Source organism: Xenopus tropicalis, chromosome 6 (genome assembly GCF_000004195.4).
Source record: "Xenopus tropicalis strain Nigerian chromosome 6, UCB_Xtro_10.0, whole genome shotgun sequence".
Taxonomy (NCBI): Eukaryota; Metazoa; Chordata; class Amphibia; order Anura; family Pipidae; genus Xenopus; species Xenopus tropicalis.
The window spans coordinates 132,037,560-132,061,918 of record NC_030682.2 but is presented as its reverse complement, the minus strand read 5'-3'; the positions used below and the strand labels follow the sequence as shown (position 1 = coordinate 132,061,918).

Below are 24,359 nucleotides of genomic sequence, written 5' to 3'. Positions count from 1 at the left end.
TTACACCTTACTTTGACTAAAGCAAGTGATAACAGCCCTCACAGTTATCTCTCTCTTTATATGAAGCAAATTAAGCATGGTTACAGGCTTCCAACTGCATTTAATTGCTGGCAAGATGAGTTGAAGTCATGCAGAGCAGAGAGGTACAGGGCCGCCAATAAGTACGAGTGCTAATTAACACGCAGGGGCTGATGTGGCCCCTCTCTCCCATGGAGATATATTTAGAGGGAGCTGGTGGGGCTTGTACCACGTCGGAAGACAATAATCCATGATGAAAATACAATTTTATAAAGCAAAAGTTTAAAGACGATAAAATTCGCTCTTGTGTTTAACTAGATGCTGTCATTTTAAATTGCATGTTCCTGTGTATGAAGGAAGGCAAGCCCTGAGGATCTGTGCAGCTAAAGATGAAGAGATATTACATTAACAAAGCTAATTTACTACGATGGAAGCTGCTTGTACAGAATCAGGGGCCAAACAGAAGCCTTTGTGCCAGAGGCACAAATAAATCCTCACTCTCCCCACACACTTGTGTTAGTTTCAATCTTCATGCCAGAATCCCATCACCACTCAGGGCAAAAATAACACCTTCAACCAGAGCACAGGGCAACCTGGAGATTCAAACTGTGGCACAAACGGTGCAGCTCAACCCCAAGGCCGAGGCCTCTACTCTCATCTGACAAAGAAGCCTGGGGTTGCCCCCTGTCCAGTTTTCACCAGGAAAACCCTGGTTTTCGAAGTGCTGTTCTGGTGCAAATTGCCTTTACAGATTTCCAAATTAGGAAATACGGACAGGATTCTCAAGTAAACAATGCAGCAATCAGCCCCTTTAAAAGAGAGACAGCCTCTGCCCTGCCAATTTACTTGCCCCACCTGTTCATTTTCCCACCCCAAACACCAGGGATCCCCAACCTTTTATACCTGTGAGCCACATTTAAACAGAAAAAGTGTTGGGGAGCAACACAAGCATGGAAAAAGTTCCTGGGGGTAGCAATAAGAGCTATAATTGGCTTCTTAATAGCCCCTATGTGGACTGGCAGCCTACAGAAGGCTCTGTTTGGCATTATACTTGGTTTTTATGCAACCAAAACTTGCCTCCTTACCAGAAATTTAGAAATAAGCACCTACTTTGAGGCCACTGGGAGCAACATCCAAGGGATTGGTGAGCAATATATTGCCCCTGAGCCACTGGTTGGGGATCACTGCCATATACCATTCCCCTGCCTAGCCCACTCATTTCCCTGACCCTTGACGTAATTCCCCACCCTTATGCACATCACTGCCCTCCCCTCAGTGAACTTGCACCTATGGGGTGAAGCTGTGATTTTGAACGCTGGAAAATGATGATTTTTAGTGCAGTGTAGTTGCAATTGTTTAAATTGCCACCTTGTTGCAGCAATTATGTCGGAATTATGAAAAAAAAAACCACTGAATTGAGGGAAACAAACAAGATGGTGCCCTAGAAACTGCACTTTACATGCTGCACATGTGCTCACTTGCGTGCCGACTGAGCCCTGTAACATGCATATTCAATGTCATACTATGGTTTCAGAGAACTGTTTAAAAATATCAATATAAGAGATTTAACAAGAAGGGCTGGGTAGAGCTGACCTACTACAGTAATCTTTAGTAGCCAATCAGGCTTTGCTTTTTAGATGAAGTGCAGAAGGAATAGAATTGGTGAGTAGAGCACAGTGATATCTTTTTGCCCATACATTCTACTGTAAATTAATTGCAAGCTTAACTAGTAATGACTAGCGTATGTTGCGCTGTAAGAAGCTATTACAATATATTATGGAAATTCATTTTTATAATGTAACAGCCCCCAAAATGCCAATGCTTTTAGCATGTAAAGTTCTATTGCTGCCTCATAGTAATGCTCTCATGTTCTGTAGCGTAGCACAATACGGGGGAAATGTGTACAAATGAATAAAGCATGAATATATCATTAAAAATGCTACTACAGGTATGGGACCCCTTATCCAGAAACCCGTTATCCAGAAATTTCTGAATTACGGAAAGGCCATCTCCCATAGACTCCATTATAAGCAAATAATTTTGATTTTATAAAATGATTACCTTTTTCTCTATAATTATAAAACAGTACCTTGTACTTGATCCCAACTAAGATATAATTAATCCTTATTGGAGGCAAAACAAGCCTATGGGGTTTATTCAATATTTACATGATTTTTAACAAACTTAAGTTATAGAGATCCAAATTATGGAAAGATCCCTTATGCAGAAAACCCCAGGTCCCGAGCATACTGGATAACAGGTCCCATACCTGTACCACCTCTCCCGTTTACATTCCTTTTTATATATGTTAAACCAGTTATGCAATTTTCTTTTACTTAAAGGGCCAGTAACACTAACAAATGAAATTACCATCATTTCTTGGTTTCTTATATGAGACACATTACCATGTAGAGAGAGAGTCATAAATGCCTTTTGATTATCAGCAGTCAAGAATCAAAGCAGTATATTATAAATGGCTTATCTGCTACCTGCTATGCTACAGGCCCAATAAGAACTGGAATGGTAGCCGCCATGGTTACATAAAGGAACAGTAACCCCGAAAAAGGAAAATGTTTCAGATATAATGCACTGTTGCCATGCACTGGTAAAAGCTGTGTGTTTGCCTCAGAAAGACTACTATAGTTTATATATAAACAAAACTGCTGTGTAGCCACAGGGGCAGCCATTCAAGCTGGAAAAAAGGAGAAAAGGCACAGGTTACATAGCAGATAATAGATATTCTCTGTAGAATTCAATGGGAATATACAAAGCTTATCCGTTATCTGCTATGTAGCCTGTGCCCTTTTTTCCTTTTTTTCAGCTTGAATGGCTGCCCCTGTGGCTACACAGCAGTTCTGTTTATATATAAACTATAGTAGTCTTTCTGAGGCAAACACACAGCTTTTACCTTTGCAGGGCAATAATATATAATATATTAATTACTTGCCAACACTTTCAATTTATGGTGTTACTGTCCCTTTAATATCTACCTGCTTTATATAAACTTTATTAGAGCTACTAAAGCAAAGACACATATGTAGCTGAAAACAGGCATACTGAGCGGCCATTGAGGCCTATTCTATCAAGTGAATATGCCGTGTTGCACCGCCTGTTGCCATTATTTTCAACAGAAGCTTTTGATACAGTCAATGTAAAAAAGGTTAGTTTGCTACTGATCTGATAACTCATAGCAACCAATCAGCAGGTAGCTTTTACTGGTCAGCTTTTTGAAACATACATCTTATAGGTTGCTATGGGTTACTGGACCTGGGCAAATTTATCACATTACCCTGATACACCAGTGTGAAATTAAAGCCATTTTCTATTATTATAATTAAGTATAAATGGTTGTCCTACCTGTTTGGCTGAGCTGTGAGGTACTTCGGCTTTTTCGTGACAAGCCCACAATGGCCACCATTTTGGCGCCTATGCTTGAACGTCTCTTCTTTCCACCCGCACCCACAGTGCCCACGGCTGTGTCAGACTGGCTTCCGTCGTTCTTCTCCAGGGTGTACATATCCCCTCCGATGCTGGTACTTTTGGTCATGTTCTTCCCTGAGGCGCCCATTTGCCTGCTTTGCATTTTGGATGCCAATGCACTGTTAGGCCATTTGTGGAGTTTGTAGGAACGCAGCAAACAAAGGAAAGAAAAGGGGAAAAGACAGAAAAGGAAAGATTTCAGTAGGAGGATAAAGGAAGGAAATATTCTACTTTTTATAAAGGGGGTACAGGCAGTTACAGGCCATTGTATTTGAGTGGAAAAAGGAGATCAGTAGGATTTCAGGAGTAAGGCCAGTTATCAGTGGAAAAAAGTTTGTTGGCAATATGGCAGCTCCCACATATGTATATATGCAAGTAGTCAGGATAGGAATGCTATCCATACATTTCAAAGGAAAATAAACAGAAAATACTCCCATCATCCTCAGTCACCAGCATATGAAAGGGGTGAGTAATAAGTATCACATTCAGTATAACATTGTATAGGAACAGTACTGAATCCCCTCCAAAATACTAGTTTCCAGTAGTAAATCATAGTTTTGTACTTCTGGCACCAGAAATAGGGCACAAAAGTGTATTTATTCTTGACCTGTATTTCAGATCTCCCGTGTGATGTTTGTAGGTATGTGTTAGTTACTATTAATTGTACATAGGTATTTGATCTGGTATTTTATTTGATTTTATTAAATGTCCTCGTTAGAAATAAGGTTGAAAATTATACAACATACCATAAAATGCAACATCGTCCTGCCTCTATTATATATATATTATATATATGCTGTTAAATGCTGTTGTTCCTATAGTTTCTTTGTTGTGAATTTTACCCAGTGCAAGGGGTTTATACCCATAAGCCAGGTCCTCATATATTATTGTCTATAAAGAAAACACCTATATTACTGTCTATAAAGAGGACATCAATATTATTGTCTATAGAGAGAAAATCTACATTACTGTGTATAAAGAGGACACCTATATTACTGTGTATAAAGAGGACACCTATATTACTGTGTATAAAGAGGACACCTATATTACTGTGTATAAAGAGGACACCTACAGTGGTGTGAAAAACTATTTGCCCCCTTCCTGATTTCTTATTCTTTTGCATGTTTGTCACACAAAATGTTTCTGATCATCAAACACATTTAACTATTAGTCAAAGATAACACAAGTAAACACAAAATGCAGTTTTTAAATGAGGGTTTTTATTATTTAGGGAGAAAAAAAATCCAAACCTACATGGCCCTGTGTGAAAAAGTAATTGCCCCCTGAACCTAATAACTGGTTGGGCCACCCTTAGCAGCAATAACTGCAATCAAGCGTTTGCGATAACTTGCAACGAGTCTTTTACAGCGCTCTGGAGGAATTTTGGCCCACTCATCTTTGCAGAATTGTTGTAATTCAGCTTTATTTGAGGGTTTTCTAGCATGAACCGCCTTTTTAAGGTCATGCCACAACATCTCAATAGGATTCAGGTCAGGACTTTGACTAGGCCACTCCAAAGTCTTCATTTTGTTTTTCTTCAGCCATTCAGAGGTGGATTTGCTGGTGTGTTTTGGGTCATTGTCCTGCTGCAGCACCCAAGATCGCTTCAGCTTGAGTTGACGAACAGATGGCCGGACATTCTCCTTCAGGATTTTTTGGTAGACAGTAGAATTCATGGTTCCATCTATCACAGCAAGCCTTCCAGGTCCTGAAGCAGCAAAACAACCCCAGACCATCACACTACCACCACCATATTTTACTGTTGGTATGATGTTCTTTTTCTGAAATGCTGTGTTACTTTTACACCAGATGTAACGAGACACGCACCTTCCAAAAAGTTCAACTTTTGTCTCGTCGGTCCACAAGGTATTTTTCCAAAAGTCTTGGCAATCATTGAGATGTTTTTTAGCAAAATTGAGACGAGCCTTAATGTTCTTTTTGCTTAAAAGTGGTTTGCGCCTTGGAAATCTGCCATGCAGGCCGTTTTTGCCCAGTCTCTTTCTTATGGTGGAGTCGTGAACACTGACCTTAATTGAGGCAAGTGAGGCCTGCAGTTCTTTAGATGTTGTCCTGGGGTCTTTTGTGGCCTCTCGGATGAGTTGTCTCTGCGCTCTTGGGGTAATTTTGGTAGGCCGGCCACTCCTGGGAAGGTTCACCACTGTTCCATGTTTTTGCCATTTGTGGATAATGGCTCTCACTGTGGTTCGCTGGAGTCCCAAAGCTTTAGAAATGGCTTTATAACCTTTACCAGACTGATAGATCTCAATTACTTTTGTTCTCATTTGTTCCTCAATTTCTTTGGATCTTGGCATGATGTCTAGCTTTTGAGGTGCTTTTGGGCTACTTCTCTGTGTCAGGTAGCTCCTATTTAAGTGATTTCTTGATTGAAACAGGTGTGGCAGTAATCAGGCCTGGGGGTGACTACAGAAATTTAACTCAGGGGTGATAAACCACAGTTAAGTTATTTTTTTAACAAGGGGGGGCAATCACTTTTTCACACAGGGCCATGTAGATTTGGAGTTTTTTTTCTCCCTTAATAACGTAAACCTTCATTTAAAAACTGCATTTTGTGTTCAATTATGTTATCTTTGACTAATAGTTAACGGTTTTTGATGAGCAGAAACATTTAAGTGTGACAAACATGCAAAAGAATAAGAAATCAGGAAGGGGGCAAATAGTTTTTCACACCACTGTATATCACTGTGTATAAAGAGGACACCTATATCACTGTGTATAAAGAGGACACCTATATCACTGTGTATAAAGAGGACACCTATATCACTGTGTATAAAGAGGACACCTATATTACTGTGTATAAAGAGGACACCTATATCACTGTGTATAAAGAGGACACCTATATCACTGTGTATAAAGAGGACACCTATATCAATGTGTATAAAGAGGACACCTATATTACTGTGTATAAAGAGAACCCCTATATTACTGTGTATAAGGAGGGCACCTATATAACTGTCTATAGACAGGACGACTAAATTGTTGTCTATAAAGAGGCTATTCTGGCACAGCATGCAGCGGTACTGGGAACATCACAACATTTCAATAATAATCCCACTTGTTTCCCAGGGAACGAGGCCCAATCTTTATTTATTGGCTGCTAAGAAGGAAGTCTTGCTCCGTGTGTTAGATGGAAATCGAGTCCCGGTGTAACAAGGCGATCCAACTCTATCAGCCTCACAGAAGCAGTGTTTAAATGAGAAAATCAATATTAACGACAGGGTGATAGGCCTGTGCTACAGATTAGCAACACCAAGCGCCCGCTGGAACCTCCTGGCACAGGCGTCGGGCGAAGATGCACAGGGCTGCTGTGTTACACCTGGAATCCGCATTTTGCACTCACTTCATATAAACACGCAGAGCGGGCAAATAAGCTTTACTGATGCTAAAAACAATTTATATTCTTTAAACCACAACTTATTCATTTTAGACTTCAATACATCTCCTAAATGGTTTTCGAACTCATTTTGTCATTGGAATACTTTCTCAGAAAGTTCAGTTGCTTTAAACTTAATTCTACTAGATATTCTTGGCCAAAGATGCACCTTTGGGGCCCAATGTTACACCCTGAGTCCCTCAGGTGTAAGTACTCGCTCTCCTAGAATAGAGAGATGTGTCTCTCACTGTATGAGGGGCTGCCTACACTTGGCATTGCTGCAAAAAGGAGGAGTGGGACATGCAGGGCCACCATCAGTAATCATGGAACCCCCTACTACTAAGCTAGAAGGGCCCTTTCTTTAAGGGTCTCTAATTATCAGTTCACTCTTCATTTGGGCCCCAGTAAGGTTGCCACCCAGCTGGTATCTCACTGGCCTAGCTGGTAAAATACCAGTCAAGGCCGGTATTTTTCATTTACTGGCAATGTACTTGCGGTAAATTTGTAATAACTGGCCCTCTGGGCCCTGGCTTGGCCCCAGCCCTGGTCCAACCCCAATTTTACTCTGCAACACACCTGCCCGCCTCCAAATCTCTCTCCGAGCTCCTACCTCTACCTTGTACTACTCACTAACTTTGCTAGCTGTGGCCTATGATGTCATGACTCCATCAACACCCCCATCGCATCATGACCCCACCCCCAACATCATCAACTCGCCCTCTAAAGGATACGCCCCCACCCTGGTCAGACGCTATGAAAGGTGGCAACCCTAGCCCCCCAGTGTGGTGGTCCCTAACAAAATGGGGTCCACAATGGCCCCTTGTGTGGCACAAATATGTCTAAATGTCTTCTAAAGGAGCTGACAGATCCTGCCAGCACCACCTCCCTACATACATATATATAGTCACACACACACTACTCCTCCTTGATCTGCTAGACAATGGGAACAATAGCAGCAATTTTAGGACATTTATGAGGTAAGGAGGCCCGTTTCCATGGAGACCATGCTTCGGGGAACTGCACTAGTGCGCATCCATCAGTTTGTATCAGCGGCAAGCGCCATCACTTGTAAATCATTTTGACTTCAAGCCTCAAGTCTTCACTTAGACCATATAAACTTCTCTGTATTAATACGAATCCATTATCCTGTGTTACTGGTGAGGCCCCCCAGTTATAAATGTCAAAATATTAATGGAAGGTGAGGGATAAGTTTCTCATAAATTTTAAAGGAGAACTAAGACTTTAAAAATTAGATTTCTAAAATTATTATATGCTGAAAATATTGTTTCAATCCAAAGGTTCAGCAGCCCTGTAACAGTAATCATTCATGCCTACATCCATTCTCAAAGCATCTCCCATCTTCTGATTTAGTTAGGCCAATTTCTGTGAGTGTCAGTGGCACTGCACATGCTCAGTGTTGTCCGGGCTGCTCTAAGAAGCTTTTGCCAGAATCCACATACTATCAGTCCAGGCCTACTGGGGTATATAAAGAGGCAAAGCACAGTCATGCCTATGGACGCAGGGGAACCCTGGAGCTAATGCCAACCTCGAACCATGTGGTAGCTTCAGGGTTCCCACAGTGGCCTGCATCACATGTTGGTCACGTGCCGAATGCCAGAAATGACACCAACAAGACTAGACAATGTTTGGGTCAAAGTGAAAGCGCCATTGTGTCGATTTTAACACTGCAATTGCATCAGGCACAATTCCCATGGCAGGCGCTACAGTGCTGCAATCCTAGGGAAAAAATGTTGCATTGTGGGGAAAAACCATGGAGATTGAACTCCAAATTGCACTTTGATTAGATGTAGTTCCTTGACTACTGACTTGATTGATGTGGGCATTACAGTGTCTGATACTAGCAGGGAGCAGGATGAGCCAAGATTCTTTAGTTCATAAGATACTTTTGGGGTTATGTAATAAAAAGTGCTAAATTTGCCCTGTTTAAAAGTAAACATCTTATTGGTTGCTGTGGGTGGCTTGTGCTTAAGATTTCATAATATATAGAGAATCAGTTTAGCTGGTCCTTTGGGCAGCCATTAAAATGCAACAATGAAATGCAACAGATTAAGTCATATTTTGTGGAGAGCAACAGTTAAAGTAATTAAGGTGACAATTAAATCCAATTCTAAATGACATTATATTACAATACTACTGTACTACAACATTTGGTATAAGGGGCTACCAAACCAAAGGGATACAGGGATAGGATTAAGATCAGGGCTACGGACCGAGGTACAAACATCAAAGTTATCTACTAAGGACTAAGGGAATACTAATTCTTTACCTTATATCATTTTCTGAGGACCTCCTTGGCAGATTCTCATTATGGGCTTCCTCAACATCATGGCTTTCCTCATCTTTCTCATTCTGTTGACTCTCTTCCTCTACACTTTCTTTGCTTGGCCCCTTCATGCAGTTGTCAATTATATGCTGCACTTCTGTTTCCTTCTCACTATCTACTTCCTGCCTAACGTCCTCCTCTTCCTCCAGAAAACCTATTTCTTTGTGATGCTGCCCTCCCTCAGCCCTCTCTATTCTCTCCTCTACTTCCCTTGTCCTTCTACTGTTATCAAAGACAGGCCAGTTGACATAGGAAAGCATGCAAACAGAAAGAAAATAATAGGTACCATTAGTTACATGCAATGGGATTATATATGCAGGAAAGTAAAAGATGAACAGTGAAACAAACATGAAAACATGCATGAAACCAACCATTTCCCACAGTGACATGCAACCCCTCCCTCACTTTGTTCCATTGTGATGGGAAGGAACTTCAAGTCCCAGAATTATATATATATATATATATATATATATAATTCTTGCCTTCCTCTGGATCAACTAGTAGTTAGGCAGGTTATATATAGGCATTATGGTTGAACTTGATGGACGTATGTCTTTTTTCAACCCAACTTACTATGTTACTATGTTACTATATATATATATATATATATATATATATATATATATATAATATCACAATAGAACTGGATGAGGAAGGGATTGCATGACACTGTGAGCCTAAGGGGGATTGGAAAATGGTTTGTAAATCATGGTTTGGAATCAGGTGTATCTGTGTAAAAAAAATACATATATATGTATATTTGGAAGTTCTAATTGTGTTTATCCACTTTTATTTTTCACCATAAGCCCAACTGAATGTGCTAATGTCAAAAAAGCAGAGGCAATCCCTTTCCCTTTAACCTGCATGCAGAGGCAGTAACATCTTCATAGGAGTAAAAAGTAAAAGTATAATAAATATACTTTCAGTTCTTAATAGTTACATCTATTAGGGTTGCCACCTTTCCCCACCGCTAACCCTGGGCAGGGTGGGGTGGGGCAGTGGCATTGTGGGAGCACAATGGTAACGTCGCAGGCAGGGCTATTACTGGCCACTCACCGCGTCAATCTCAGAGAGTCCTGTCCAGTTTTCCTAATTTCTAAAACCAGTCAGGCAGTTTTGACCTGGCAGCCCTTCTGAAAATGGGCTATCTGGGTCAAACCGGACAGGTGGCAACCCTTAAATCTATAGATTTAGCAGCTGTTTAAGGTAAAAAGCGCAGCTTTGAGGGCAAGGCCAGATAAGGCATTTACCACTGTGCCCCAGCACCATTAGGAAAAAAATATGTTTCAGAATGTACAAAAAACAAATACTGTGTGACAATGTTTGCATATTTTCTGGATATATATTATAGGGATGTCCCACCTGCACCTCAGTCGTTACCTGGGCCCTAATGAAATAGTATTAAATAACTGTCTCACTACATGTGAAAATATGATTAATGGTGAGCACAAACAGCATTTAAAAACCAAAGGTTGTCCCAACATGAGTTTCTCTCTCTCTGAGATGATTGTAGTAAGTGTAAAAACACAATAAAGATCTGTTGGTGCTTTATATTAAAAAAATAAGATTATTTTCAAAAAATATATAATCAACATAGGTTCTGTTCATTTTGCTTATATTAAAAAGTGCATAGGGGTACAGTATATAATGCCCCATTAATGAATCAAACCCCTAGCTGAATCCCCATGCACAAATAATTCCTCTCTCTTACTGATGAGGTATTCAACAAATCTACATCTCAGTCCCACCCAGTAGAAATTACATCATTTCAGTAAGGTTGAATATTATATATATTACATAAATTGGCAAATACACTATTTCATTATAATTAGTTTGCTCCCACTCTCATGGAACTAATACCAAACCTGACCTAGCAGCCCAAAGATTTACACAATGCACACTACATGATAAAATGCTTTAAAGAACCTATGAATATACCAATAAAGGTTTACCATTGTCCTGCTTATACATTTAACATTTTCTGGAAAAGTGCATTTGATAAAACCCTGGGTAGCATTGGCACCTATTGTTCTGTAGAAAGCAGAGGCATACCTACATGGCACAGGGCCCCCTGCAGAAGAATCCTTTGAGGGGCCTGGCGCACATCCACCCCTTCCTGGCCCAGCCCCCTCTCCTGCTCCCCCTCCCCACCCACTGTCAGGTAAGAGGGCAGCTGGGGAGGAGGGATTTCTATAACTGTAGAGAAAGCTTCTTCTATAGTTACACCACTGGTAGAAAGCCATAAATGACCCCTGTTTATCCCCCTGGTCAGGTAATAAAACACTGAGTTCTACAGAGCTCAATCTGTAACTCAATCTGTAATCCACTATGAAAATGTCTGCTCAATTGCCTTGTTCATCTTGAATGGCTGCCCCCATGCCTACACAATATCTTACTGAAGTGTCCGAAGCAAGTGTTGTTTTGTTTGGCTACTCACCCTATTTTCATGTTCCCTCGAGGCCTTTCCGACTGCACAGACATATAACTCGTACTACTAAAACGAGAGGCGCTGCTGGTCCGTGATACGGCAGACACATCACTAACATCGCTGTCTGATGACTTGTTGGACATATTGTCTGAGCCCCTCTGCGGATCCCGCCCCGTCCGATACTGCAAACAAAATACATAATTATTCCTTAATACCAAGAGCTCAAAAAAACAGATCCTGCTTAGAAGCTTCATATTCTGTTCTAATTCCCATGAATGCAGTTCCATGTTCAACAGAATGTTGAGACAAGTTACATGAAGCAGGTCTTAATTCTAAGGCTTAATTTGGGTCTTCCAGGAATAAGGTCCTAAAGCAACCTCTTCCACCCTTGTCATGCCATTTCCTTTTACTTTCCCTTTCTTTTAGTTTTTTCTCACTCTGCACCTTTTTTCCTTCCAACCTTTACTTGTTTCTTGTACTTAAAACCAATCAGGTGCATGTCCATTCCAAAGAACAACGTCTCAGGTTTCGCCTTGGGGTATAAGGTCCGTTATCTCTATAAATGTTCTCCTGATATGGAGGGCCAACTACATGTGTGTATATATATATATATACTCGAGCAAAAACTGGTCCGCTTTACACAGGACTTAAAATTTATTGTATGTGTAACAAAATATATATATACTTTGAGAAAGGCTGCAGGAGTGGCCAAAACGTCAATTCTTGTTATACATCTAATAAATTACGGTGTTTTTCACAAGTCCTGTGTGGAGCGGCCCATTTTGTTCATTTTGTATATATATATATTATTTAAGGATTTTTGAGAGACAATACGTCACAGCTTGATTTGCAGAATAGATCAGGATGTTTATTAATGGATAATAGATAGATATTGATTACATATGACTATGAGTTTGGCAAGTAACACAGGAGATGGGGGCTGCTCAGATTATGCAAAGGCTCTTGGTACAGTGCTATATAAACCATTATGGTTAAAACTAAGGTCAGCTGGGCTTGGAACTTCGGCATATTCTTGGGCCGACTGTACAAGGAGTAGTTATGAATGATAAATTTAACAGAAGTTATAACTGGTGTACCAAAGAGATCTGTTTTAAGGCCAGTTATATTAGATATTTATTTGTTAATGATTTAGGTGAAATGAAGCATAGGTGTGGATTCTGTTATTTAGAATGCTAGGGACCCGGGGTTTTCTGGACAAGGGGTCTTTCTGTAATTTGGATCACCATGCGTTAAGTCTGCTAAAAATCATTTAAACATTAATTAAACTGAATAGGATTGTTTTACCTCCAATAAGGATTAATTATATCTTAGTTGGGATCAAGTATTAATTCAGACAAAAAGGAAATAATTTTTAAAAATGTGAATTATTTGATTAACATGGAGTCTATGGGTGATGGCCTTTCCATAATTGTGAACTCTGTCCAGTCCCTGTAGTAGGTAGAAACTACACAACATTTTGAATTTGGGTTATAAAAATTTAGGAGCTGGATAAACATCTGCTACTTGAGTAAGGGGTTATTTAGAAATGAATCAATGAACTATTGGGAGAAATGTGTAAATACATTTGTACAGCTGTAACCAGTAAAAAATGTAAATATTTGTGTTCAAATGGTTTAGTCTTACACATACATTCATTCAAGTGATCATTTACGAAAGATGGACAACCAAGACTTGTGTCCAAGAACAATTTGCATGTAGAGGTCAGGCATATGAAAAAAACCTGAACTTGTAGGGCTTATTTATGTGCAAAAATGCCCATACGAACACCATACATATAGCCCTTATAGATCTTGCACCTACTTGCTATCATTTACAAAAATTCTCTGCTGGTTGCAACTGGTAAATAAATATCACAAAGCCCTTTGCATGAGACCCCCTATCTGGTAAATCCCAGCTATGGGTTCTGGATAACATAACTCTAATGTAGGACACCTTGGGGCATATATATGAAAGGGCAGAGATGCCTTGTCACAGGTATAAGAAGTATAGCACTTGGTTTCTCCTACCTTTGGATGATAATCCTTCTCTAGCCGAGAATCTGATCCTCCCACCTGCTTGTATTTGTTGATCTTCACTTTCAGCTGTCGCGTCCTTTCTTCTACGTCCATAGCACCTGTTTGGGCAAAGTGTAGGCATCAAGCTAAGTTCATACACTGCTTATGTGTAGCTAAAAGCCATTTTAAATTCAATTTGGATCTACACAGAAAGTTTGAGGTCGTCCATCTGAATATGTGTGGGGAGAAATAATACATAAATCAGGGATGTCAGACTTTTAACTGTCCAGTTGTTGTTGAGCCCAGCATTACATTGATAAGTTCTGATTGACCTGCCGCTGTCATTGGGATGCTGGTGGCTGCAGGCCAATAGCAACTGAAAAGCAGCAAGTTGGACATCCCTGATTTTATACTTAAAATACTAAACAACACCTTTCTATTTTCTCCAGCAGCCCTTCTCATGTCCTCTGTCACGTATTACATCTAGCAATCTATCAGCATAAAATCAAGCAGAATATACATACTGACCAAGCCACAACAAATATGGATGCAGTATAAGGTGCTTACAGTATAGCGCCTAAGCAGTCACCTTTAAACTGTGACTCTCCAGCTGGTAACCCAATAAAACCCAAGTGTTCCCATACAGCTGCTGCCCATCGTAGATTGTCAGCACCATTAGTGCCACAGCTTGGGCATTACTGTTTGGATCTTCACGTGAACTCTAAATTGTGCAGAACCAGCAAAATACAAGCTGTTTGTAGGTGAAAAAGCAACATGGAAGTGGGCAGAGGCATGCAGCAGTTTGATGGAGCAGCCATTTTAAAGGCAACAATGCATTTTTGTTCCCTCTTTGTTCTGAGTACAATGAAACAGGAAATGTGATCATTACAATTATTATTGTAATGCTTTGCAATGTTTCCCTTGATTGCATTGTTGCTATAAGGCTGGCTTACAGGTAGCGTTAACAAATGCAGCTGTAGAAAGCACGCACACCAACGGAACTGACTTGTGATACACTAAGAACAAAATCAGTGTTGTAGCATCCCTGGCCAGCCAGTAGGACGGCAACAGACAAAGAAGAAGCAAGAGGCAGAAATAAACAGCTCCGGAGCTCATAGTACCCTGCAATCAGGCACTGTCCCCTTGGGGCTCATTTAGTAAGATTTAAAAATCAGATAACTCATATGAAATGAATCTCTAAGGGATGTTCAGACTAGCCATGTGTGCATTTTTCTGGACAATTTTTGTGTCCGTATCACCACACAGAGAAGTGTGCAAATTGTTTGGTACTAGTGCCATTTATATGGCCTACACCCTGCTCGTCTCTCGGCCCTTTCCATATGGCTTGGGAAAAGTCATCAAATCCAACTAAGAGATCATTATACAAATTACAAATATGCCAATTAAACAACAACAAAAACAATAATGCCAATAGGTGCCCTTAGTTGCTTTAACACAAAAGGGCCCATTTATCAAAACGTGAGCTGAATACATAAATACTCACCCACGTTCTATTCATTCCTATGGGGTATTTAAAAGGGTATTTATCAAGTGAATTCTAACTTTTACCCATTGATAAATACGCTTCTAAAAATCCCATACCAAATAAATAGAATGTGGGTGAGTTTTTTTGTACGAATTAAGTTCTAAACTCATGTTTTGATAAATCTGCCCCAAATTGTTCAAACATAAAAAGATTGACCTGAAACAGAAAAGTCTAAAAAACTGAATTTACAGCCTGCAATGCACAAACGAAATGACACCTCCATGGCTCTGTTAGTCTCCCAGTACATTTCAGCAGGGGCCGGTTGGCAAAACTTATGCACAATATCATGTAGCCATAATTATTCTGTGGTGGGACCAGCAACAAAGTTGCATTTATCATCTGAATTGGCCAGCAGCTACTAGACAGTTGACTTGTTGGCCAAAATACTGAGCGATACAGTATGTCACTATTAGGTTGAAAAGGCCATCATTTTATTTTGTCCTTAAACTATCTAAATATTTATCCAGAGGAAGGAAAATCCCCAAGCAGGAAGTTGTCATTCAGCCTGATGATATGCTGATGTTTGTAGTGGGTGCCTGATGATGTGCTGATGTTTCTAGTGGGTGCCTGATGATATGCTGATGTTTCTAGTGGGTGCCTGATGATATGCTGATGTTTCTAGTGGGTGCCTGATGATGTGCTGATGTTTCTAGTGGGTGCCTGATGATGTGCTGATGTTTCTAGTGGGTGCCTGATGATGTGCTGATGTTTCTAGTGGGTGCCTGATGATGTGCTGATGTTTCTAGTGGGTGCCTGATGATATGCTGATGCTTCTAGTGGGTGCCTGATGATGTGCTGATGTTTCTAGTGGGTGCCTGATGATGTGCTGATGTTTCTAGTGGGTGCCTGAAGATGTGATGATATTTATAGTGGGTGCCTGATGATGTGCTGATGTTTATAGTGGGTGCCTGATAATGTGCTGATGTTTATAGTGGGTGCCAGATAATGTGCTGATGTTTTTAGTAGGCACTTAGTGACAACTGGGGGCCAATTAAGGGCAAGTAGCAGGGTTTTGATAGCTGCCATAATTTGTGGTAATCAAAATGTGAGTAGGAAGCCTATGGGGCGCAGAAAATCCCACATATGGGGGGGAGAAGCTATCCCTTCATTAGAAAATCATTATATGGGGTTACAAAGGTAGCAAGGACTTTACTTTAGGAACAGTGATATCCACATTAATTACTTACTCATAAATTAGTGACACATCCACAATAAAATATGTCCACCCAACAGTGAAAAATACCAAATTATTATTTTTACTCCTAAAAAAATACAACATAAGGGAAATGAACAAACTGCCCCATTTTCCTTCTCCCATCTAAACACATCCCCTACCTGGGTTCCCATTCTCTTGTTCTGCAGCCTTTTCCTCTACAAATGAAATGAAGATGATGAATGAGAAGGAAAAAGATACATTTATGCGCAAATGTATGCAATTAAAATAACAGAAAATGAATGATATTTTAGTGCAAAAACATAGGAGGTAGCGACACAATCACAAGGTAAAGCAGAGTTCATGCACATGATACACAAGCACATTAGGGAAATATTAACATGGAAAATACAGATGGCAATGGGAAATAATTTCTAATAAGCACATGAACATTTGAAGGACTTCATTAGCATTGTCTTAATTAGAGCAAAACATCAGGGAATGTCTAATTTCCCCACTGCTCCTCATCTTCCCACAAAGCTATTTCCTAAAGCAGAGCTATGGGCTGAACACAAGAAAAGCAGCAAAGAGCAGCACCAGATGGAATGGAGACATCAGTATCAGAGAGGGAGACTGGGGAGCAGGGGGGGGAATGGCGAATGGAGGGATTGAAGGTGATGAGAAAGCTTAAAAGGGTTAAATATATATTTTAAGGAGCATGTTAACCAAATACTATAACACGGAAGCCTGGGAATTTGATCTTATAACCCCACTGTCAAAAACTGGTCCACTTCTATTTGTGCAGCTACAGAAGATACAAAATCATCTCTAGGTGTATGTCCCCAGAATGTTGGGCCTAAATCTACCCTAACTCTATTATAAACAAAAATGCATTTCCAGATGCAATTCACCCTGTTTGGTACCCACAATGCACAGTTTTCCCCCTACAATTCCAGTTATTTCCATGATAATTAGAATGAGTACCTGTGCAATATATATATAGAGCTGCGGAATATGTTGTCACTTTATAAATAAATGTTAATTATATATATATATATATACATACACACACCATTCATATAGTGAGGACCCAATACAGAAGTGCCAGAAAACCAAATCGTGACCCTTATGTATTTGTAACAGCATTACTGACTATAACCAACTGTTACAAATGGGAACAAATGAGAACAAATGGGGGCAACATGAGGGGCCTCTGTCGTATACATAAAAGGTAGACTTTGCACACTGCCTCTTCTGTCCCTGAATTGGTTATGCCCTGATGAATACAGCACTGTCTGTATTAGGCAGCACTGTATTCATGAAGGGGAGGCACATATGCATTCTCCCTTCTGCCCTCTAACATGTGCATCTTTCAGATGGATCCAGGCCACAGTAGGGCCTTGTTCTTATTCCCTGCTGACCAATGTGCACTGTAGTCATAATATCACACAGCCTAATAAAATGACACTAAGTCCAAGGACTTGACCAATTAAACAAATTCAGAATATCACAAAACTGGAAAAGACAATTTTTCCCTGTAAAAATAGACACGGTTTATATTTCCAAAAATACCATAGAGAACACCCAAAGAATTTTGCATTTAAAATGGGGAGATCTTGCTGCAGTAGAGGATAAATAGCAGTTCCAACTCTACAGCTAATGCCTTATTATTGTTCTGCAATGCAATTCCAGGATGCTTCATGCTTACAAATTATTATTGAATATCCGCTCAGAAAAAAATTGCCTTTGAGGTTTTAATGTTTCACGTAAGTATAAAATACAAGTTTGCTGTAAGTATTCGTTGGTCCATTAGCTAATAATCCTGTGGCAGCAATAAAATAGATTTATGCAGTTGTTCTATTTACACAGGGTCATTTATTTTTCATTGCCATGAAGATTACAGATAAATGTAGCAAACATTCTTCACTGACCTCACAAAAGAACATTATTGGGGCTGCCTCACAGGCATATTATGATATTAAAGGGCAACCAAAAACCTAAAACTGAAGAGATATCTGACCAATGCTTTGAGCCTGTGTATGATCTCAGTTGCATGCAATCAAACCCTTCTGTCATCATCACTAGTGGGAATACTAAGGGGAATATTTTATAAACACAGCCCTTATTCTGGCATCCTACAGTTTATTGTTAATTGCAAACTATAATGTATGCTCTATGTATTAAATTGCCCAGTTACATAAATGACCCCCTCTATGTATGTATTTAGGTGGTTTAATAATTAGACACTTCATTAGAACGAGCAACTTAACAAAGCCTTAAGGTGGCCATACACATTCAGATTTTAGTCTTCTCCTGACAATTGTTCACATAACGGTCGTCCGTTTCAATGCAACGATCTAAAACTAACATTCAGACTGAAACTGTAGGATAAAGCCCCAAAAATAACAAATCGGAGGATGTTCTGAACATGAGATAGTTGGCAGATACTAATCGTATGAAAGTAACTTCCATTGTAGGCCCCAAAGGATATCGTCCAATACACAATACATGCGCAGATTTTATCGTTAGCCGGCCAAAATTTTATAACCTGTCCAATCGACTAAACAACCAATCGCCACGGTACCAAAATTATTGGGGCGATAATTCGGAGCCCACACACGGTCTGAAAATCGTACAAAAATAGGTTTCGTACAATTTTATCGGTGCGTGTATGGCCAGCTTTAGCCTTTATAGACACTGGTAGATCAATAATATGATGGCAGTATGTGGTGAAATGAAGCAAATTAAATGAACATTCAAATGATACAGAAATCAGCAACATAGAGAGCAAAAAGAGATAGCAAATTAGCAAGCAACAGACCTGAGTTTCGCCTCCGCGTTGAGTCCATATCTTCTGTGATCACATCGTGTAATGACAGACAGAGACAAAGGAGATGGAAGTGAGTTTGTGGACTTGAAAACAGACAATAAGCACAAAAGGAAAGGTCCAGAAAAATGTACAGTGCACAGTACAGTGTAGGCAGACAGATGGCACAGAATGAAAACATAAAAGGAACCACAATAGGACCAGGAATAGTAATTTGGGGGGCCTGACCAATGCAAGAGCAAATATAGGCAATAATATAACGACAGAAAATACAAGGAGAAATGTTCAACATATGTGTATATGTGTGCAACCACTAAATCATCAATATTGATCTACTAAAAAGTCTTAGCCAAATCTTGTGGCTGGCGTGCATAAGGGTAGCAAATGCTCAATTTTACCATCTATTAATCATTATTTTAGGAGGTAAGAACTGCAAATCATTCAAAACCAATGAAAACACAAAAACATTAGAGTGTTAGAAATTGCCTAAAGGGTAACTAAAGCAGTTGGTTCTATTGGTTTGTCTCCCAGTCAACGGGGCTCCATCACAAAGGGAAATGCTGAAGTACTACTAAGTATGGTGGTTCACTACCCACTTAGATTGTCAGCTTCATTGGGTAGGGATCTCCTCCTACTTCTGTCTTAACACATGGCACAGCATTTGAAACTGTGTATATTTATTTCTTTTAATGTTTGTTTCCCCCCATCTGTACTTTTATTGTACTATAAACATCTATGTATACAACTATATAGTATTGGGTATAGAACTATAACTTTATGAATAAAGATATAATGCACAGATACATAAATATACTAATTCTAGAACATGGCTTGGGTACTGACTTTCAGAACAGAAGTCACTCACTGAAAAGTGAGGTGCCGGGCTAAACCCCTTCTTGTTGTACAGATAAAGGAATGTTCACCCTACTGTTGTTGGGCTACTATCTCAGCATTCAATGTTTGCCTCCTGCTGTTGGTAGATGCTAAGACATTTAGTTCAACAACAATGGATTGGCAAGTTCTAGGATATACTTTAGTAATAAGCAAGAGTATATTGCATACCTAATACTTAAGTATATTATGAAATATAAAGATAACAAGAAAATAAAAAATATACAATATAATAACTGTGGTTATATGCTGATTGGTGAGGGGGCCTTTGCATTCTTAGCACAGTGTTCTAATTAGACTAGAGACAACTCTAGTACAGTGACATACGGCACCCTTTGGAGCAATGTATCGTGATCCAGTTAAGGGTGCCTGATGTCAGTGCTCTATAGCTCACCATAGTTTCCTGCTGAACTGACCCTGAAAACCACAAAAAAAATACAGCCATATGTTATAATAAAAATATAACTAAAATATAACTAATTAAAAAATATATTTTTTCAAGAAAATTCACCATCCTCTATGAACAATGTGTAAAGCATGTAAATGCACATTTTTAACACAATTTCCTTTTTGTTTGGAAGAAAAATCCACTTTATTTATTATTACATCTGTTTTCTACAAAAATTAACATTAAAGAAAGGCAATTCATTTTGGAATTGTTAATACAGGTATTGGACCCCTAATCCGGAAACCCATTGTCCAGAAAGCTCCGAATTACGGAAAACTCGTCTCCCATAGACTCTATTGTAATCAAGTAATTCAGAATTTTAAAACTGATTTCCTTTTTCTCTGTAATAATAAAACAGTACTTTGTAATTGATCCCAACTAAGATATAATTACCCCTTATTGGGGGCAGAACAGCCCTATTGGGTTTATTTAATGGTTAAATGATTCCCTTTTCTCTGTAATAATAAAACAGTACCTGTACTTGATCCCAACTAAGAAATAATTACCCCTTATTGGGGGCAGAACAGCCCTATTGGGTTTATTTAATGGTTAAATGATTCCCTTTTCTCTGTAATAATAAAACAGTACCTGTACTTGATCCCAACTAAGATATAATTACCCCTTATTGGGGGCAGAACAGCCCTATTGGGTTTATTTAATGGTTAACTGATTCCCTTTTCTCTGTAATAATAAAACAGTACTTTGTAATTGATCCCAACTAAGATATAAATAATTCTTATTGGATACCAAACAATCCTGTTGGGGTTAATTATGTTTTATTGATTTTTTTAGTAGACTTAAGGTATGGAGATCCAAATTATGGAAAGACCCCTTATTCTGGATAACGGGTCCTATACCTGTAATAAATATGTTCACACCCAGATTTTACAGTAAAAAAATTCCCTATATTAAGGAGCCAATAGCTTGTTGGCCAAGTAATGTAATCCATGACTGGGAGCAGTTCTGATGGTAAAACCTCATACATATACCTAGATGACCCTTTTCTACTCATTTTACCTGTTTTTTTCAGTATTAACATACCTAGATCAGGACGGACACTCACTTTAGTTTGAGTCCAGCCTATAAGTAGTATAGATGTAGAGACAATAGGAGCAGAACACATAGGGCGTATATCATCCTCACTGTACAATGACAGACTATAACTAGTTGAAGTAACCACGTTAAATCCTCATTGTAGGAGTTAAAATGATAATTGAGCTGTCCACTATTTGTTGCCACAAGGCTGGTGCCGTAAGCCCTGTGAGCGCACATTTATCTACCATATGAAAAACTGTCAAAACCAGTCAGTGCAATCAACAAAATAAAGTTCCCCACCAATAAAGAACTTGGATAGAACTGTGTCTTTCCACTGGGCAGATTTAATTTATTCTGGAGACCAATAAAAATAAATTACCCAAGTCTATCACTTTCTGCACTCAAATAATTATACCTCATGATCGCAGTGCAGCAGAGATTTTGGCAGTGGTTGCCCTGAGTGCCGTAAGGACTGCCAAACATCCCTACTCCCCAATTAGCAACTCCATTTAGACTGGCTTTGTTATTAAAAACCAACATCAAAACACTAAGAAATTAAGTTATTAGGAGAAGGAAAGTTCTTCAGTTTGGTAAAACTGAAGTTGCCTTAATTGTCTGTTTGTAGGCGTATTAATGTATATATATATATATATATATATATATATATATATATATATATAGCCATCATGTGAATGCATATGACAAAGGGGTAGTTAATTTACAAGACATTGGTTTCCAGCAACAATCGCCACTAAACAAAATTAAAAATTAAGATAAAATGCAATGTTTAGTAGTCCGAAAAAAAAGTTTTTGTTTTTTACTTCATATATGTAGCATACAAATAAAGTCCCCATTGATTCTTCTTGGGATAATGAATGTTATGATACAAAACCCCATCAACTGTGGAAAAATAAACCCTTGGACATTTGCCAGACCGACTTTCTAAACAATTGTCTTTATGATCTTCTGTAGGTTTATATTTTATTGTTTGACATTAAAATATAGCTTTTTTTTTTTTGAGCCAACATAACTGGAAAACAATGTTGAGATTGATAAAAACCAAAGATCTAATTTGTCGGTAGATCTTGAAAGTTTGGAAACAGTTAATAAGCCAGACAATAATATCTGGGCTTCAGACATTTAGTCAGCATGAAACTGTATTTAGAAACCCAGCAAGGTCCTACTGTGATCAGATTGGGTTATATTGTTCAGTAATTCAGTTACCTTATTATGTTTTACTTTCGTTACACCACTCAGCATTTGGTGGTTTTGACCAATAATGCAAAGATCAGAGTGGAGCTATTTCTTTCCACACAGGGATGGTCTACAACACTGACTTTTAGGGTATCACTCGCACAGACTAATCCTAGACATTTCACACCAGAGTGAAAGGAAGGACACCAAGGACACACTCTTAGCAAAAGCATGAGCTTCTCCTGTTATTGTGGTTTGTTTGTTTTTAAGTCTCATGCTTTTTGGTGGTTTTCCAAACCCTGACAAACCTGGCTCAGAATGCTGTTTCTTTCTTGGCAAATGTTTGTCATCAGTTATTGAACCATTCACCTTTCTTTGCTGGTCTTCCCAAGTAACTTCTAGCATGAATCAAAAGAAATTAAGACTTGTCAGAAACAGTACATTGAGTTTGCATTAAACAAAGCCTCGAAACAATTTGGAAAGGAACATGTTTGGAAGGAACAGAGGGTGGGGTCGGATTAAGTCTAAATTTTGTTTAGGATTTGCGGGGTCCTAATATCTAATGTCTTAAGGGTACAACTACAACACTCAGGTATCAACTCATAAAAAATACCAGCAATATTTGAGGATCAACTTTCTATGGAGGTTTTTGAAGAGTTTATGAAGATATTTTTTAAGACATAACAAAATATCTCCAGGAAGTCATGTTAACTAGAGGTCAAAAACCAGCTTTCAAACATCAAATATATTTCCTAAGGTAGAAGTTTGTTTACAAAGTTAACTCAGCTTTGTTATTTTATCTTGGGAGTAGCTGAATAAGTGTATAGGAGGATGAAAACCGAAACAAAGACAGCAACTACAAAGGTCTATAAAATAGGTTCCTGCCAAAAGATGGAATCAACTATATATCCCTGTTTAGGGGTTAGTAACTATGCACGACTGCTATAATGTAAATGAAGGCAAACTTGCCACATATACCTGTGTTCAAAACCCCAAAAGTCCTCTATTTTTATTTTAATTAAAGTGGCACTAAAGTATTTTCGAAACTGGGATTTTAGGGATCCACATGGTGACCTTCAGTTGCCTGTAAAAGGGAATTGCTAACCATTATAGTTAGTGAGTATTTTGGGACTCAAGTTCCCTGAGCAAAATGATCTCCCAAGACATAGACAACCATAGTTTCAGGCAGTGATTGCAACTAGCCCCATAATTCCCAATGACTATAATAGCAAGTGTAAACTTGATGTCTGGTTAAATACATAAGAACCATGCATGTACAGAACCCCCTGCTTTCATGTTACTTCCCTCATTTGTCATATTTCTATATTATTTGTTACTTGAACAGATAACTCAAGAATCCACAAATACTGCTCCAAATCTTAGAATAAGAAGTGCATACCCAGGGATGCCCAAACATATAGCCTACGTCTGATGTAAAAGTGCCACATTATTGCTAAAAGGGGAACTCCAGGTTCCGAACCAAAATTTGTTCCCCACACAACAGAGACACCCCTAATATACCTATCAATGTAATCTGTTCCTTTAAAAAGTTTGAATAAATACCATCTTCAAAACAGTTCTTCGCTTTC

The 24,359-nt window shown here is 39.0% G+C and overlaps 1 protein-coding gene across 41 annotated transcripts in view; it reads right to left on the bottom strand.

The window, feature by feature from the left end:
• rims2 (regulating synaptic membrane exocytosis 2) overlaps positions 1 to 24,359 on the bottom strand; it is a 336,201-nt gene that overhangs the window by 40,379 nt on the left and 271,463 nt on the right. For 16 of the 41 annotated variants that reach the window (XM_031903547.1, XM_031903561.1, XM_031903550.1 and 13 more), the window contains 7 exons: positions 23,079 to 23,168; positions 19,197 to 19,229; positions 16,558 to 16,593; positions 13,689 to 13,795; positions 11,671 to 11,843; positions 9,177 to 9,455; positions 3,376 to 3,617 (listed from right to left, as the gene is read on the bottom strand). The exons of 3 other annotated variants lie outside the window; for them this stretch is intronic. In XM_031903547.1, the coding sequence (XP_031759407.1) occupies positions 3,376 to 3,617; positions 9,177 to 9,455; positions 11,671 to 11,843; positions 13,689 to 13,795; positions 16,558 to 16,593; positions 19,197 to 19,229; positions 23,079 to 23,168 (960 nt within the window). The remainder of the gene's footprint in view (positions 1 to 3,375; positions 3,618 to 9,176; positions 9,456 to 11,670; positions 11,844 to 13,688; positions 13,796 to 16,557; positions 16,594 to 19,196; positions 19,230 to 23,078; positions 23,169 to 24,359) is intronic. 22 more of the 41 variants (XM_031903580.1, XM_031903574.1, XM_031903570.1 and 19 more) reach the window with 11 other exon arrangements.